This window comes from Sprattus sprattus (genome assembly GCF_963457725.1).
Source record: "Sprattus sprattus genome assembly, chromosome: 17".
NCBI lineage: Eukaryota > Metazoa > Chordata > Actinopteri > Clupeiformes > Clupeidae > Sprattus > Sprattus sprattus.
In genome coordinates, this window is record NC_137915.1 from 28195400 (window position 1) to 28209753 (window position 14354).

The window sequence follows — 14354 nt, forward strand, 5'->3', positions numbered from 1 at the left end:
CGATGTTAAAATTTCAGGTCACTTAAAAATGAATGGCATAAATTTGCATGTATGTCATTGTACTTGGGCATGCAAACTTAGAAAACAATCTACTTCTCTACTTCTTTCTAATTAGAGCAAACACTCAAACAGTAATGGTAGTCCATAAACATGAAGGCTATTGCCTGCTGGAGTCTTGCTGCTTTGTGTTGGCAGATGAATACCCATGTCAGCTGACTGCCATGGCTTTTGAAGCAGGGCTGATGCCTGGGCGGTTAATTGACAGGTTGAAAGCTGCTGCCCTTGTGTCCTTAATCGCCCTGTGCACACATTCATTAGCGATTCATCGTCTCCGCCAATTAGGCCAGTATTAGAGACAGTTGCGAAATAAATCATCAAATCCAGGCCAGAGAAATCTGAAGACTTTGTAGGGCTTGTTGCATGGCCGTCTCCCTCCCCTCTCGGTTCATCTTCATGGAATTATAAACTGATCAAAGCCTTGCTCCGTTTGACAGAAAGCAGAAAACACATTTGCTGGAAATAAATTAATTGGGAGGAATAAATAAATGCACATTAATTAGTACACAATCATTAAGTCTGAACTGCTCTTTAAAGGAATAGGCGATACAGTTGATATGCCTCATTTCAACTTGTTATGTTGGTTATCTTTTCCCAGCAGAAAATGAACCTAATGTTATGAAGTAGGGAATCTTGCATTCAATATATTGCCTGTTGCTGTTCTTAGACTATATTTGAACTTATAGAGACATCATCATATCAACTCACATGCACCACACAGAGAGAGAGAGAGAGAGAGAGAGAGAGAGAGAGAGAGTGAGAGTGGGAGAGAGAGAGAGATAGAAAGAGAAAGAGAAAGAGAGAGAGAGAGACATGACAGCAGAGATCTCTGGACCAAGTCCCCTGCTCCAGTTCTTCTTCAGGGTGATAACTTCATCTCCATGTTCCCTGCACCCTTTGATGAGGAACACTCTTGAGCAAACGCTCCTCTCTACCCCTCCTCCTAGCACCTTCCCTCATTCCACTCCAGCAGTGGCATCAGCAGGCTGAGGGCATGGAGGGAGCTGAGGAGTGCCCTTTACCTCCAGTGAGAGTGTGGGAGTGCTGTGGCACTGTGTGCTTGGCTGTGTTCAGATGAAAGGAAACCCCCTTGGAGGCCCTCTCACAGCATTCAAAGAGCCCCTTGACCTAGGCCTTAATCAGACGTGTACCCAGGCACACATCAACCTGCATCTCAAATCAAGAGGCCCACGCTCTCCTGACTCTCTCTCTCTTTCTCTCCTTCACTCATCACTCTCATTTCATTTCCATCCTTTGTTTCTTCAGAAAGTCTAGGTCAAGCAATAACACACCACACTCAGGCCCACCAATCGGTCATGAAGAGGATCGTGACGTGCTCGTTTCTATTGTTCCGTGTTTGGTTGGGGCACGATGGGCCTGCTTTGATGTTGCACTGGTCTACGTTAATCCCACGGAGTGCTCTGATGTATCACTGCTCAGGTGCAGCCTCTGAACAGCGTCTCTTACAGTTCAAGGATCCTGAGAGCAAAAGAACTGCCAAGCACCAGCACTTTTGTCCCACTGTTTGTCACAATGTGCCGTTAGATACATTTGTTGTTGATCAGCTTTCATGAACACGTTAGGAAGGAAGCTGCATCAATGCACCAAATGACTTGCATATTTTTGACAGTGTGAGGTACAGTGAAGTAGGGCCTAGAACAATGTGATAGTGCTTTGATGTAGTTGCCCTTCGCTATGCTGTTGCCACTTCATTTGGCTGCCTGAACACATCCTATTAGGATCCCACTGGAGAGGGTGATCAAAGGACCCACCCTGCTCACACTTTGCCAAACACACTTTTACAGTAGATCATTTTTCTGATGGATAGAGAAAGGGATGGAGGGAGTGGAGGCGGAGAAAGAGAGAAGGAAGGAAGGGCGGCAGGCATGCAGAGGAGGGTTTGATTTGACACACATAATTTTCAAAGGCCACAATTTACCCAGCAATCCCCGCAGGAAACACAGCGCTATAAAGCTCCTCATGATCAGAGAAATATCTGCCTGTCTCTCTTTCTCTCGAACCCCCCTCCTCTCTCTTCCTCCCTTTGTGTCTATGTGTGTGTGTGTGTATGTATATGTGTATTTGTATATGTGTGTGTGTGTGTGTGTGTGTCTGTCTGTGTGTGTGTGTGTGAGGGTGTGTGTGTCTGTATGTCTGTATGTCTGTTTGTGTGTGAATGGCTGTGTATTTCTCTGTCCCTCTCTCTCTCTCACTCTCTCACAAACAAAATGAAATACCAGTCACATCCATCACTCTTTTCTCATTTGCAGAGCTATGGAGTGGTAACTTATCTTGCAGCGCATGTGTGTGAATGAGTCTGTGTGTATGTGTGTGTGTGTGTGTGTGTGTGTGTGTGTTTGTGTGTGTGTGTGTGTGTGTGTGTGTGTGTGTGTGTGTGTATGTGTGTGAGAGAGAGAGGGAGAGGGAGAGAGAGAGAGAGAGAGAGAATGTGTGTTTAATAAGAAGTGATGGTTCCCTCCTATTGCCCAGTGTTTAGTGCCACAGCCTCAGAACTATCTAAACCACTTCCACATCATTACACAACAGTGAAGTCAGAGCATCCTTCCTTTCTCTTTCACTCACTCCATCACTCACTTTCTGTCCTTCTTTTACCAGTCTGATGGCTGACAATTACTCCACTAAAATGATGGGATGCCTAACATCTGTGGGGGGGGAGCCCAAGCGGAAGATGAAAGGGCCTCTAATACTATGAGTGGAAATCTGGGTTCAGTTCAGTTCCTTTGTCAAGGGGTGCACCAGTGAGAATGTATATTCCCAGCCCACAGAGGATAGGTACGGAAGGATAGATAGAGTAAAGGGTGAAGAGAGAGGGAGGTAAAGACACAACGGCAGAGAGAGAGGGGAGCAGTGAGAGATAGAAAAGAGAGAGAGAAAGAGCGAGGGAGAGTTGAATTGAAGGATGCCTAAAGAGATGGGTGAAGTTTGAGATGTACTGAGGTTGAGGTTCTGAGGATGGGTGGTGAAACAGTGACAGAGAGAGAGTGAGCGAGTGAAAAGGGCATGGATCTGAAACGAGAGAAAGAAGGACAGACGACTGGAGGTATTGATTGCTAGTCTTTGTGTCCACCCCCTCCCACCCTCCACACACCAGTTTGGGGCACTGGAGGGATTCAATCACCACATGAAGAGACGCAGAAGGACAACCATCAAAGGGAGATGAGGAGAGGGGAATACCAAGAGCAAGAACTCTGTCATGGCACTCTTTTAGGGGATAGCCATGGGTGGACCTATTGTCATCATGATAGACGAATAGAAAGATAGAGAGATAGAAAGAAAGAAAGATAGATAGATAGATCGATAGATATAGAAGGTTATACTCTTTAATCACATTTTGCCTAGCCCTAACCTCTGACCTGATAGCATGTACATTCAGAATGTCAATATGCTGCTACTGACTGTTGCTCCACCTGTCAGCTTCACTGTTCTGTTCTTCATAGTGTTACAATGTAGCATAATACCACAAGGGAAAGAGTAACTGGTATTATGTTGAAGCTTGTTTTGATTCTGTCTTGATCAATAGCAGACCTCAGGCTCTGGGCAGTCCCTGACTAGAGTGCTTCTAGAGTGGGCTTATTTCACCCACCCTTTCTGTCCCTGTGTGAGACAGTACAACTGTATAAAACACACACACACACACACACGCACGCACGCACGCACGCACGCACGCACAAACACACACACACACACACACACACACACACACACACACACACACACACGCGCACAAACACACACACACACACACACACACACACACACACACACAGGCACAGACCAGAGGAAAAGGACACAGGTCATCCACTTTCAAGCACACAATCAGGTGTACAGTTGAGCTGCCATAGCCATAATGACAAGTACAAGATTAGTATCTGATTAGTATCTTCTTAGATTACTCTTTTTCTATATTTTTTATTCTTAGCAAGACACGCACTCACTCTCTCTGTCACACACACACACACACAGACACACATGCACACACACACAGACACACATGCACACACACAACAACAACAACACACACACACACACTCTAAGATGGATGTTGCCATGCTCACAGTGTTTCTCCAGGTTGTGCCTTTCAGTTTTATTCTTCATATATAATCAACATATTTTCCGCATTTAAATGGAGTGAGAGAGGAAGAAAGAGAAAGAGAGAAAGAGAGAGAGCACCAGACAGGCTGGCAGACAGAGAGAAGAGAAAGAAAATGTTTGTGCATCGGATGTGCCTCTCTACATGACCTCATCAATCCTCACAATGACGATCAATGTTCCCTCCACCACCACCCCAACCCGACCCCCCCTCCTCCCCTGCGAAGCGAAGACCTTCCAGTGTTGGGAGATGGAAGTGTTGATCTGACTGATGACATTTCAGCGTACATTAGCGGGTTTAGCTGCCGTTGTCTGATAAAGCACATCAATACCTTTCCCCTGTTCCTCCTATAGATGAGCAGATTTGAACTTGGCCTATTTGTGTTGGTCTCATTAAACTCCACAGGCGGCTCTCTCGCCCATGGACCTGGTCTCAGTCCTTCTCAATTTTCCTTTTTTGTCTTTTTTATCATTTTGTAACCAATGTGACATTTTCTTCTTGACATTAGTGGGAAACATCAGATGGGGGATCTGTTGATGTTGATACATTTCTATCCCTGCATGTTGATAATAAATCATGCAAGCTCACATGACACAAGATGTTCCCCAGCTTTGTGAAAGGCCATGGTGGTGTGACTCACTCAGAAGGAGATGGTTGAATGGATGGTTTACATAAGGAGGTGTCTGCAGATCTCTCTGATAACATGCTATGGCCTCTCTGAAGCCCCCCTCAACACAAGTGTGTGTGAGATACATGTGAAAAACGTTTTTAATCAAAATGATCATACTCTACCAGGTTATAAGTCACAGTAGAATGTGAAAGCCCTTGATGCAGCACGTCAACCATGATCTCCTGACCCCTCCCTGTTCTCATTTCTACAGCGTGTCTCTGGACTGGAGTAGCTGGAAAGTGACAGAGAGATGACCATTGCTGTGGGCATATTGCCATTTTTCGCTTACACATTACAACTGGGTCTATGACCTACACATCCCAAACCATGGTGCCATCTACCAAATGACAAACACATTTCCCAAAACTATAAACACTGATCCCCTGCTTTCCAACATCTCAGCTTGGACAAACAACTCCCCAGGTGAGACCACAAAGAGTCATATTGGTGGCCCACCAATCAGATCCTTGGAGAAGATGGATAAAAGGGCCATAGGCCAGGCCAGTTGTTCTGGGACTATGGATCCACAAAGACCTTTCTCTATGTACAAACTGTTTTTTTCCCGTTGGTTTATATTGATAAATACACAGAAATGATTTTACTGTATTCTATGTTCTTTATGTATCAGTTGCATATTTGACACTACATTCACTTTTTCACTGAATTTCAGTTTATTTTACTGTTTACAGTATTTTATATGTTGTTAATCACATACAGAGGTTGTTCTGGGGAAAACCCATAAGAGCCATTGTTTGTTGCAGTGACAGATCTTTACACTTGTGTTTTGAATTGACTTCACCAGTGTGTTTTAGCTATTTTGTAGCGTATGTGTATTACGTAAAGGGCTTTTGGGTGATGGCTTTGAGTGGAGTGTTCGGTTTTGACATGGAAGTTTGAAGTTGGTCAAGATGAGTGTGCAGTTATGCATGTGTGTTTAGAGTTGTGAGAGTTGAGTGTGTGTGTGAGTGTGTGTGTGAGTGTGTGTGTGTGTGTGTGTGTGTGAGTGTGTGAGTGTTAAGAGTTTGGGGAGATGGTGCAAAAGATAAGCTGTCATTTTTATTTGCAGCAGTAGCAATGTGGTATTTCAAAGTGTAACTACAATGGGAACATAATGAACTTGAGAGAGCAACAACAACTTATCACACTATAATATGTACTAAACGTATGCATATGGATAGCTGCCAAGTTGCACATGCAATGCACACTTGTGTTCTTTGCATAACAAATAGACTATGCCATACATATCATGGTCAACATGGCAGTAAATGAAATACATATCATGGTTAACCTGGCAGGATTGTCCAGGACGGCCCCGAGCTCAAGGCTCTTTCTGTCATCTTCACACAGGTATGTAATACTCATGCCACACCTGCTCTCCAGCGCAGCAGAGACACTCCAGTGAAATATGCTCAAAGGCTCCAAAAACAGCTCCTCGTTTGCCTTTGTTCTCCCGCTGCTCCAAACACTTATTCTATCGCATGAAAAAAAGAAAAGGCCCACTGTGATGAATGTCATCCCACTTCCCTTTCTCTCCACCTCTGGCTCTCTGCATTCAGATAAGGTCTAGGCACCGATGAAAGAGCGCCACAGAAATAAAACCACGTCTGCATTTGTTCCCTGTGATAGCATCAGAGCAGATAGCACAATAGAGATGCACAATGAGGATACCACAGAGCCTGCTCAGCCACACTCTCTTCTCCTCTTTCTCTCTTCTCCTCTTTCTCTCTCCGTTTCAGTGCCTTTTGTAGTGCTCCAACAGAGTTCTGTCAGTGTTTCAGATGTGTTTGTGTCTGTGAGAACACACTCTTTTTGCTGAGGCTAACACAAAACTTGGGTTGTGAAACTTTAAAGAGGATGGAGTCATTAAAGCCCATGCTGTGCGCTAGAGCATTGCTAAGACTCTGGGTACAATCACTGGTAACAAGCATGGAATCATAGCCTTGTGATGAATCATTAATAGTCTGCCCCCAAACTAGAAAGTCAAAGACATAAGTAATGATGAGATATCTATCTGTCACTCTCTCTATGTGTGTGTCTGTCTATCTATCTGTCTCTCTCTCTATGTGGGTGTCTGTCTATCTGTCTGTCTCTCTCTCTCTCTTGCAGGGAAGTAGCATCCAATTGAAAATTTCACCCATTTGGCTCAAGAAACTTTCTGGAAATGCCAAGAGTGCCCTGGCTCTTGGATAAGATCACAGAATAGATTTATGGCACTTTTAAAAAGATCTTTCAAGACTTTTGCCCTATAATCACAAGAAATACACAGAAAACCCAATTTTTTTAGCTTAGATGTATTCTCAACCTGCTTCTTTCAGTATAAGAAGTGTTAAGTGTTAAGTATACATGTTTACATGTGATGTTGATCATTAGGTGTTAAGTATACATGTCTATATGTGATGTTGATTATTTGTGTTACGTAGACATGTTAACATGTGATGTTGATCATTAGGTGTTACGTAGACATGTTAACATGTGATGTTGATCATAAGGTGTTAAGTAGACATGTTTACATTTGATGTTGATCATTAGGTGTTAAGTACTGTAGACATGTTAACATGTGATGTTGATCATGTAAGGGATAATGTATAGAACGCAGGTCATTGTCGGGAAAATAAGCCCCGACAGGGCGAACAGCACCCCGACACGAAGCTTATTATACGGCTACTTGCCAAAACAAAAAAATAACTTAACACAGTGTGTCTTTTTACAATGTATTTGTTTTTGTTACTATACGTAGTGTTAAAAAGCAGAGAAATAGTTCGCCAAAGACGTTGAACTTCATAGACAGTTGAACATTCTTTAGAACACAGCTGCTCAACCGTCCGCTGAAACTCCATTGATAAGTTACCGGACTACTTGCGGAGTGCTACGAAAGATGTGAATCAGAGGCAAAAAGCCCACTTTCCTTGACAGCGGTCATTATTGCATAGCAACGGTCCGCTATCGGTTAATAACGGGCCGCAGAACGTTGGGAAGCCCCATTGAAGTGAATGGAGCATTCTACAGCATTAAGAAGAGCCGTGTAATAATATGTATTAACTAGACATGTTTACATGTGATGTTGATCAGTAGGTGTTAAATAGACATGTTTACATGTGATGTTAATAACCAGGTGTTGGTCATGCTTCTCTGTCTGCTTTATCTGAGTTGCATTGTGGCACCATGACCACCGTCTTCTTGCCAGCCACTTCAAACCCATCCACGTACGATTCTATAGATTCTGCTCACCTGTTCTCCTTTCTCCAACCCAGCCAAGGTGTTTGTCTCTGCTCTGGCATGGAAGGTGCATGACCACAGACCTCATGACTAGTGTCATGCGCACAGTGAACACAGTGAACACTGAATAAAGGCTGTTTGTGCTGGTGGGGACAGCCAGTGACGGACCAATGTGATTACACACTTAATCACTGCTGACAGTACATAGCCTAATTGTCAAGAGAAGAGAAGTCATCTGTCTGTTCATGCCTCACATGGTCTGATGGGATTTCGCCTATGATCTGTCATTTCAGTGGAATTACTGTGTCAACACTATGCATTATTCTTTTAAATGAAGCATTTCCTCAAATACTACAGAAAGAAAAACAAGAAAAGTTAGAGAACTACTTGTGGGTGAAAGTTTGTGGGTGAAGAGTCTTACAATAAACAGGTCAATCTTCATTAGGTCTATTTTGGACATTCTATTTGAAGTAAAACTGATGCCTTATCATTAGTGTGCTTGCCCGAAGGGAAGCACACTATTGTTCTTCGTTTTTTACTATTTTTTTTATTCTAGTAGTTTATCTTGCAGCTAACTACTCCTCGCCCGATTGAGATAGAGACGTCGTTCAAACACCAAAACGTCCGGCCCGATCCGGTGCAAGATGCTATGACTTTTCGTGGCGGTACTCCTTGCCACTCCTTTTTTATTCCTCTTTTTCCATCACCTTTTTTCTCCATAGACTTGCATGGCAGAACTTTGAGGCATTATGACATCATAATAGGCTCATTAAACTGGCTTGCACCTGTGATTCACTGACAACTCTCACTGACACCTGCGCACGGTTCCTCTTCTCTCTCTGTCCCTCTCCATTCAACTGTATAACTAGGAATATTAAGAGACACCTTCCATACCAGGGCTCTACTCACTCATGCATACTCACTCATGTTTACTCACTCGTGCATACTCACTCATGCATACTCACTCGTGCATACTCACTCATGCATACTTACTCATGCATACTTACTCATGCATACTCACTCATGTTTACTCACTCATGCGTACTCACTCATGCGTACTCACTCATGTTTACTCACTCGTGCATACTCACTCATGCATACTCACTCGTGCATACTCACTCATGCATACTTACTCATGCATACTTACTCATACATACTCACTCATGTTTACTCACTCATGCGTACTCACTCATGCGTACTCACTCATGTTTACTCACTCATGCATACTCACTCATGCATACTCACTCATGTTTACTCACTCGTGCATACTCACTCATGTTTACTCACTCATGCATACTCACTCATGCATACTCACTCATGCATACTCACTCATGCATACTCACTCGTGCATACTCACTCGTGCATACTCACTCATGTTTACTCACTCATGCAAACTCACTCATGCATACTCACTCATGCATACTCATTTGTGCATACTCATTTGTGCATGCTCATCCAGCAGGGAGAGCTGGAGAGCTGACACCTGCCCCAATTCCAAGGCACTTGTTCTCTCGGTCATGGCCGCAACAGAGCAAGCACACTCTCGCAGTTCGTTCACGAAACGCATTCTAGTTGCTATTTACAGTTACATTTAGTAAACATGTATTATGATCGCATGATGATTTTGCATTGACTTTTTAGAATCCATGAACCATGAGGAAAATAATTCGGTGAAGAGTTCAAATGACATTCTGTTTCAAAGATTTTCATGGCCCTTCATGTGAAAACATCCTCATGTGATCCCTTTGTAATAATAACCGCACCAGTCACCCACAGCGACTGCACCAGCTCCAGCACCAGCACCAGCACCAGCACCAGCACCAGCACCAGCACTAGCACCAGCAGCAGCGCCACTCTTTTGGACTACAGACCTTCCTTCTGGTTCAACTTCATGTGGCAGATCTTCAGTGGAACTTCCACAGGTACCTCCATGGCATAGAGCTCAATCCTTCAGGTTACATTTTAACCAAGGTCACTCCAAAGCTGTTACATCTCAATCCTCCAGGTTACATTTTAACCAAGGTCCCTCCACAGCTGTTACACATACCACCACAGATGCATACCATATGAAAAAACTCATTGTCATCGGCTCCAACCAGTTTCCACCAGTCCTCTGGCTCCACTTCTCTTTGTGAATGTACCTAATCATATCCCCCCGCTCCAGCCGCTGCTAGCAGACTCATCGCTTATCAGGCTGCACAGATGAATAAATCTCACACGTTAATGCTCTTCACATCCATTAGGGCCAATTGTCTCCATAACACCAATACAAAAACGTACAACTCCTCGTGAGTGGAGAGCTGCTATTGCGCTAACGTTGTGATAGTAAGCACACAAAGCAGCCATTAATACCTGCTGAACAGGACTAATTAACCAATGCAAGGAGAGTCATTCACTAGGGAGAGATATGAAATAATTGTTTCATTTGAGTGTAATATCACCACTGTGGAGAGGACATGTTGTGAGCGCCGGCTGCTAGAAAAGGAACAGAGCAAATTAACATGTAGTATTGAGTATATTCAGGGCGCTTTTTATGGCTCTTTTCCTTTAGAAGTCGTCGCTGTTTTAAAATATTTCTCACGCTTGTTAATGTTTGAGTGAGTGTCTGTGGTATGAGGGTGCAGAGGTGGGAGTGGGGTTTCAGCTGATATGGTTTCAGTGAGAGGTGTCACTGATCTTAAAAATGCCTGAGAGATAATTCTACGTACATTGGCATGATCTACATTCCACATGGTTCCATTGTCTTCACACTCATGTTAACTCTCGCTTCATTCTTCTGGCGGTCACACCTTCATGCCTGTAAAACTTTTTATAGAAAGGAAACGTGTTTCTGTATGTTACTGCCCTTAAGGCCTAGGCACACATTTAGTCTTCAGTCTTGATCCTGCTGAGATATGAATATCTATTTTTGTCAACCATAGGAATTTAGAACCTCAGCTCTGGTCGTTTGGATGCAATCTCCTGCATCCTGTTGGGATCTTTGGCGTTCTAATAATAACACACATGTAGGTGTGACCCCAGCAATGTCCTCTCTGTGAGCTGCATGCATTCTGTCCCCTCTTACAGCTGCTGCTTTGTTTAGGTTTTACTTTATGCCAGTTGGTGGTGTCATGCTGTGTGCGGAAATTACACCCTTGCCTTCACAAAAGGGGCCAAAATTGATGTTTTTACACAGCTGGGTATCTAATAGCTATAGGTGATCCCACTTCACCTTGCCTTTTTTTTGGGGGGGGGGGGTTCCGAAGCAATTTGAAGCCAAACAACTGCAGTGATATTGACATTCTGAAAACCAAAGACAGCGTTGTGTGTCTAACTAACCAGCTAGCAGGTGGAGCAGGATGGCTGAAACATGCATCTCTCTCTCCACGCGCTCTCTGCCCTGTTCCACCTCACATAGCCTGCTCAGCCGTGGGGTTTCCACCTGCAGTCAAAGTTCCTGATCTGGCTCCACTTGGCGCAGTGCAGCCCATTTCCTCTTGTCAGTGTTCATGGTCTCCTGTCCCCCCTCCTGCCAGCCCCTCTCTGTTTGGGGTTCCCCTCCATCACTTCCTGCTTGGGAGCAGAGGGCCCCCACAGTGTGTGTGAAAGCACAGGCCATGAGTGACAAGCGGAGGACAAAAGAAGGTCCCCACGGAGCAGGAATGGGGAGAATGCAGAGTGGCCTCGAGTGGAGGCAGGTGCATTTTAATGAGCGAGCGCGAGTTTGTGTGTGTGTGTGTGAGTGTGTGTGTGTGTGTGTGTGTGTGTGTGTGTGTGTGTGTGTGTGTGTGTGTGTGTGTGTGTGTGTGGGAGGAGAAAGAGTCTGGGCATGTGTCAGATTCCTGCTAAATACTTCCAGAACTACTGCAGATGCATAACTGCTCGTTCAAAAAGGCGGAAAAAACTCAATTTCTCTCTCTCTCTCTCTCTCTCTCTTTCTCTCTCTCTATCACTGTGTTTGTGTGTGCTTGTGTGTGTGTTTATACTTATGTACTTGCATATATTATCCTGAAGCACATGTCATAGGAGTAGTTAAGTATGAAATGATTGGGAAAACATTCTTTAAATGAACCAAATTATATAAATAGCTAAATGAAAAGTTCCGGGGAAAAAACTTTGCTCATCGGTTTTCAGCAGGCATTCTAGAGTAAATAAGACAATAATTTGAATTGAATTGTGTTTTATTAGACAACGACAGCAGCTAACTATGAATTGGCAGGAGGCAAAAAGCTGTGGTGATTAAAGAATTGTAATAATCTGCAAAGGCGAAACAACAAAATGCAAAACAAAGACAAATGACACAGCATTCTAAGCCCTCCGGAGGGAGAGAAAAAAATCATTAGAAAGTTTATCTCCCTGCCTTGTAAAATAAGGCAGAGGGCCAGAAATAAGAGGCAAAGAAATGCTACATTGAAGAATTCATAGTTAGCTTTTAGCACATTTCATTTGTCTTAAAAACAAATTGAAAGAGCAGAAAATAAATGGGAGAGACTGAATAAGATAAAAAGAGGAAGCTTCAAGAAATATCACCACTGACTCCCTCTCTTGAGAAAGCTGACAGTCTGGATAGATCTACAATATCAGGTATTAATGATATATACTGAGGGAAAGATGGAGAAGGGAGAATTGAAGAGAGGAGCATGCGATGGACACAAAAGAACCGAGGCAGATAAGTTCACAATCTCTTAAGTATGTTCATCTGTGTCTGAGAGAGACAGAAAGACAGTCAGAGGCAGCCAGAGAGAAAGAGAGAGAAGAGCAGGAGACAGAGAGAGAGAGAGAGACAGCCAAAGAGAAAGGAGCAGGAGACAGAGAGAGATAGCCAGAGAGAGAAATAGAGAGAAGAGCAAGAGACAGAAAGAGAGAGTCAGCCAGAGAGAGAGAGAGATAAAAAAGCAAGAGAGGAGGAAGGACATGAGAGAGATGACAGATTATGAGAGTTCCTTTATCAGAGCACCTCCATTTTGAGAGTTGGGCATACGTGTCCTATTCCGAGCAGCATATCACATTCACATGCAAAAAGAACTGTGTTGCCGGCCTCCCCCACCATCCTCACCCCTCCTCGTCGGATCTGACACCTCCTCGACCAGACTCATCCTCCCCACATCCCAAACATGTCCTACAACTCATCATTGAATCAGGGTGCAGCTTTGGCATTGTAGTAGAGCAGGGAGCGTGAGTGAGTACGGGAGCCATGCTGATGTTACAGTAAGACTGGTGAGTTTCTCAGTCTTTTGGTTGATGTTGTGGATTGGAAATGGGGAGAGGGTGAATGAGAAAGGAGAGAGGGTGAATGAGAAATGGGGAGAGGGTGAAGGAGAAAGGAGAGAGGGTGAAGGAGAAAGGAGAGAGGGTGAAGGAGAAAGGAGAGAGAGTGAAGGAGAAAGGAGAGAGGGTGAAGGAGAAAGGAGAGAGGGGGAAGGAGTAAGGAGAGAGGGTGAAGGAGAAAGGAGAGAGGGGGAAGGAGTAAGGAGAGAGGGTGAAGGAGAGATGGGGAGAGGCTGAAGGAGAAAGGAGAGAGGGTGAAGGAGAAAGGAGAGAGGGTGAAGGAGAAAGGAGAGAGGGTGAAGGAGTAAGGAGAGAGGGTGAAGGAGTAAGGAGAGAGGGTGAAGGAGTAAGGAGAGAGGGTGAAGGAGAGATGGGGAGAGGGTGAAGGAGAGATGGGGAGAGGCTGAAGGAGAAAGGAGAGAGGGTGAAGGAGAAAGGAGAGAGGGTGAAGGAGAAAGGAGAGAGGGTGAAGGAGAAAGGAGAGAGAGTGAAGGAGAAAGGAGAGAGGGTGAAGGAGAAAGGAGAGAGAGTGAAGGAGAAAGGAGAGAGGGTGAAGGAGAAAGGAGAGAGGGTGAAGGTGAAAGGAGAGAGGGTGAAGGAGAAAGGAGAGAGGGTGAAGGAGAAATGGGGAGAGGGTGAAGGAGAGAGGAGAGAGGGGGAAGGAGAAAGGAGATAGGACAGTGAGAGCAGGTGGGGGGGAGGTTCTTCTCAGGGTGCATGGTGAGGTCAGCGCAGCTGTGTCTTCCTCTGTGGTGTTTGGGGAGCCAGGGGTTTCTTAATAACATTGCATCAGAGACAAGGAGGAGTGATTCGCCCAATTGAATTCATTTTGCATATGGTGAAGACCTCAGGGGGGTGTGCAGTGTGGGTGCTCGCAGAAAGAAATTACTTCATCAAAATATGCACTGAGCTTTGACTACAAGGGCGCAAACAAACTGATATGAGGAGAGAAATGGAGGTGTAGTTAAGGAGAGGAGAGGAGAGGAGAGGAGACACGAATACAGCAGGGTTTATGTTATTGTTTGTTTCTTTATGTACTTGGATGGTTTGAAG

The 14354-nt window shown here is 44.4% G+C and overlaps 1 protein-coding gene across 1 annotated transcript in view; it reads left to right on the forward strand.

Annotated features, from left to right (window-relative positions):
* Nucleotides 1-14354, forward strand: part of nrp1a (neuropilin 1a) — a gene marked incomplete at its 5' end in the record, with an annotated part of 118995 nt that overhangs the window by 29364 nt on the left and 75277 nt on the right. The window contains one exon of the mRNA XM_080855536.1: nucleotides 9821-9976. Within this exon, the coding sequence (XP_080711662.1) occupies nucleotides 9821-9976 (156 nt within the window). The remainder of the gene's footprint in view (nucleotides 1-9820; nucleotides 9977-14354) is intronic.